General features: G+C 55.2%; 1 protein-coding gene across 1 annotated transcript in view; it reads right to left on the minus strand.

Moving 5' to 3' along the window:
* Window positions 1-3,578: 3,578 nt before the first annotated feature.
* Window positions 3,579-4,547, minus strand: part of VDBG_03571 (conserved hypothetical protein) — a gene marked incomplete at both ends in the record, with an annotated part of 2,141 nt that continues 1,172 nt past the window's right edge. The window contains one exon of the mRNA XM_003005572.1: window positions 3,579-4,511. Coding sequence (XP_003005618.1) covers window positions 3,579-4,511 — 933 coding nt within the window. The remainder of the gene's footprint in view (window positions 4,512-4,547) is intronic.

The following is a 4,547-nucleotide window of genomic DNA, read 5'->3' on the forward strand; positions in this document are numbered from 1 at the left end:
TTCAACCTACAATCCACCCTGACACAATTGGGACCCCGTCCCCCAAAGTCGAACCATGAGTGCTGCAACCCCTGTTCAGTGCCCTTCTTTCAGGAAGTGCCCAGCGAAGCTTGCGGCACCAAACATATCGACCATGTCCCTCCGACGCTCACCACAGCAACTGGGATGAGTAAGTCTAGGGTGGTTTGTTCGTTTCAGCGTTTGCATCTATACCAAGCTAACTTAATAGGATATGCTGTAGTCTCCTGAGCAATGGTACGGATGAAGAAGCGGCACAGCTCCAGATCGACAGAACTGCGCGTTTTCTCGATGACCTCGACACAAACCCAGTAGAACGCATACTTGCCGGTCTCCTTCCATCAGACAGGCTCGTCTTGGGACAATGGTTTGGTGGAACGGGCCCAGATACCCGGCACCCGCAGCGTCAGCGCGTCGGAAGGGTAGGGCTACCCGTCCGTTGCCGGAACCCAGCCAACCGCAAATCGCTCCGCAGAAACCATAAATGATATAGTAAAGAGGAAGGGGAGTGTCGATATCGGAGCTGGCGAGCTGGGCGGGGGGCCAATCGATATGAATGTGATGAGATCACTACTTCTACGTTGTCACATATCACATTCAGAACATTGGTGCACACAATCCCATGCATCGTACCCAAGAACGCATATCTGTTAACGATCTGCGTATCTCGCAAATCCTCCGTCTTGTGGCTTGAAGGTACCCATGCCCATTATAGGAGGCTTGGGAGGGTGACCAGGGGCTCACATCCAACGATACGCGAAGCAAAGGACGTATCGGCGCTTTCATCTCAGCATCCGGCTTGCTCCACGCCTTGACCCTTGTGCCCCTTGCTTCCCACACCGGTCGTGGGCGGGATAGCATAGCAAGTAAGGGCCCACCATGGATGCCAGGTCAGGTCTCACGAGGCGATGTGTATTCCCAGGCCACCCACACACCACTCGTCTCGGCCGGTGTGGCTGGCATGCAGCGCTGACCTTGTTGTACCACCTGAAGTCGTGAATCATAGGACTTTGGCTCAGGTTACAGGCTTCACCAACGACACTTCCCATTAGTTATCGATATTGGCCGTCGCGACCGCGTGCATGCGATTCGTTGCGGCACGAGTGGTCGAAGCTTGAAGGAAAGTCTTCATGTTCGTCTCCGCACACCGCAGGCGATTCGGCCGGGTCCGCGATCAGGCTGGTAAGTGGTGTCATGTCCCAGGTCTCGGGTTTCTTCGACAGGCATTCGGGACCACGTCAAAGCTCAGACGTCGTTTCTGCTCTTTTCTTTTTCCGAACCTGATTACACAGGCTTGACAGGACACTTGGGCGTTTGCTACTCTGCCTCATCTCTGTAAATTGGAAAAACCCACCTGAGGACGAAGGATTAAGTACAGGGGCAGGGGCCGGAATGGTCGGATATCCCAGCCGGGGCCGCTCGGAGCTTTCCTTCGCGTGAGCATGGCATGAAATGCAGTCCTTGGGACTCTGTCACATATTGGATCGGGCAGCAGCAGGATTCCGCATCTTAGAATTTCTTCTTTCTGCCCTGGCACCTGGGTTATGTCGCCATATGCTCGACATGGAAGATTTGACACGCAACATCTTGCGCGTGACACAGCATCCGGGCCGTCATGCTGCCCTGCTTGGCCCGCCGCCGAGAACGTCTTTGCTTTGTTTCTGATGCTGCTGGTGGCACGATCGAAGTGACCTACCATTCTGCAGATCTGCTTGGACAAGGTGATCGGTCCTCTCGAGCTCAGAGCGGGTGCGCAACCGTTGTAATCCCACCCTTTCCACCGAGTATTGAGCTTCTCGTCCTAAATCTTTATTCAATTCCCTCCCATCAATCATTCCAAACCACAATTCCATCTGCCTTCCTTTAATAAGTCGGTACGGGTTGAAGGATCTGTAGCGAGATCTGGCCACAGCGTGACATGAATCAGCGATGCATAGCGATACAGTCATATATCGTAGTTGGTGGAGCTCTATGGGTAGCGACTCGGTGTGCCTCGTAACATCTTCGAACAACCCGAGCAAGGCATCAATTCGGCACTTTTCGCACAGCTGCGGCTTTCTACGTCCTAGGTCGGCAAAAGAGTCGAAGGGCGCATGAATCTCCTCCTATTCCATAACGCCTTCCATTTCGACCGTAGTCACCTGAAAGGCGATTCTACTGTTCGTCTTTATAGTGTGGAATGCCGTGTTAGAGCGCCATCATAGGTAACGCTGAGAAGTGAGTCAAGTCACTTTGACGCCCTTGTGAAGAACCTGGACCCTCTCTCTTCTTGTATTCTAGCATCCATGTCTTGATAGGGGCTGATCCAAGCAAACACCAACCTCCTTTCTTCAAGATCATGTGAGATGGGTCATGAGGGCAGTTTTGGCACGACGTGGGAAGACTAATATCAAGGTCAACTGATGCGTTGCTTTGGATCCAGGCGATGTGCTCACTAGGCCCGGGAAAGCTGAACCCAAAGACGAGGCGGCGCTGTAGTAGGGTTCTCTACCCTCGCATGATGCCAGCCCCGCTGGCCTTTTCGGCCCTCCGCGCGTGGCAAGTCGATGAGAGCTGAGCTACAGTCTCTCTTCCATTTGGCGGCTATGACGAGCGCTGCTGCGCCAACAAGAGGCATATGAAAGGCTCGGATGACAGGGGCGGGGAGATATCGATCCATGTGAAATTATGGCAAGAAGCAAGGTCTCTGGGACGATTGTGAAAGGAAAGTGGGCTTGATAAAGTGTACTCAGGAAGTAAAACCGCGTTGCTGCTATCCAGGCCAGGTTTGCCAACCGATGTAACTGGGAGACGGTAGGACAAATAGCTGGAAGATGTCAGCTTCCTCATCCAAACCCTAGTGCAACGAAGCACTTGCCTCTTCCTGTGTCCTGTGCTCGAATATGTTGGCGGTACTCACTTGGGGCTTCTAAGGGCATTCACTTGTTGCCAGGTGGCCTGTGCCCTGGCACCTCCCATAGCTTAAGGTACCTAGTTCCAGGCACCCTCCTGCCTACAAAATAGCTTCCCAATACACACTTCTTCTCTCAGACCCTTGACCTCCAACAGAATATAGTGAGCTTATACTCTTCGAAATAGTCGGAACGCAATGTCTCTTTGCAGAGCACACGGGGTCCGCTGCTAAACGGTATAGTTCCGAGGGGCTGACGCTAATGGCACTTTTGTTGGCCTGACAGTGTCTGCGTAGAATCCTCGGTTGACGAGAATCGTGGGTCTGGCCGTTGGGCCAGTTGATGACGATGCTGACAGACTTTGCTTGCCGGTGATGAGAATGGCCACTTTGTCATTCTAGAGGCTGGCTATCGAAGAGTTCCGACCCGGAGTCTCTCAATCGCCTTCTCTTAGGCCTCTTCGATAGAGCCATTCGTCAAGGTTTGTTCCTCGAAAGGTTTAAACGTCTTGAAAAAGACCTCAATCATCTCGAAAGCATCGCGCCGCAGACCGCCTAGTAGCCCACGGTTGCAACAACAGAACACAAGACTTCCCTCGTCTGCTGAATGTTGGCACACCTCAATGTGCCTGGCCCGGCTTGACCTACTTGTAAGATGTGCACCATTGGTTTACGACACCGACGCCGCCGTCGCCGAAGCCCGTCCATCGCCCAGCCTATCCTTATCGATCCAGGTATCGACGCCATCAGTATTCATAATCTCGCTGAGATCCAGAAACGCCAACACCTTGGTGAACTCGCGCACATAGCCCGCAGCCCGCTGCGACACGCTCTCGCCGAGCAAAGAGGGACAGTTCAGCAGCGACGTCGCGACGCCGCGAATCTTGTAGGTAAGACTGTTACCATTCGGCTCAAGATGGAACCCGTCAATGTTGTGCAAGACGTGAAGGAGCTGGCGGCAAATGTCTTCGCGCTCTGCCCAGCTAGACGCGAGCTGATGGGCGGCCCAGGTCTCGTCGTCGCCGCCGCCGCTGCCGCCGCCGGCGGCCGCGGCCATGGCCTGCACGATGCCGTCCGTCTGGTCGAGCAGGAAGCTCTGCAGCCAGAGGTGGGTGATGTGGATGTTGGCTCTCGTTGTCTCGGCCTGAGCGCGGGAGACGCTGTTCGCGGCGGGCGTCGAGGGGCCGCTGTCATAGATGCTGCTGGGGCCCCATTGGGTCATGTGCGACGGCAGGGCGTCGAGGGAGTATTTGTAGCGCTGGAAGAGGGCCTTGAGGCGTGCGAGCTTCTCCTCGTTGGTGCGGCCGTAGCCGCAGTCGCAGCCTGCGTTGAAGAGGGAGTCGCGCAGGGCTTCGAGGAAAACGCGCGTGTTGACGATGAAGGCGGTGACGGAGGTGAAGGGGGCGGTGCCGTCGGGGGGCGGCGGACAGACGGCGTTTTCTGTAATGTTCTCGTCGGGCGTGTCGAGGGGCTCGAGGGCGGCGAAGTCGACGTCGCGCAGGACGTAGTTGTCGAGATATGTGACGTGGAAGCGGCGCCGGCCAGGCTGGACCTTGGAATGGGCGAAGGAAAAGAACTGCAGCCAGAAGGCTTTCTTGCGCAGCTGCGTTTCAATGCAGTTGAGGCCGCGGTATTGAAT

Source organism: Verticillium alfalfae, genomic scaffold, assembly GCF_000150825.1.
Source record: "Verticillium alfalfae VaMs.102 supercont1.4 genomic scaffold, whole genome shotgun sequence".
Lineage (NCBI taxonomy): Eukaryota > Fungi > Ascomycota > Sordariomycetes > Glomerellales > Plectosphaerellaceae > Verticillium > Verticillium alfalfae.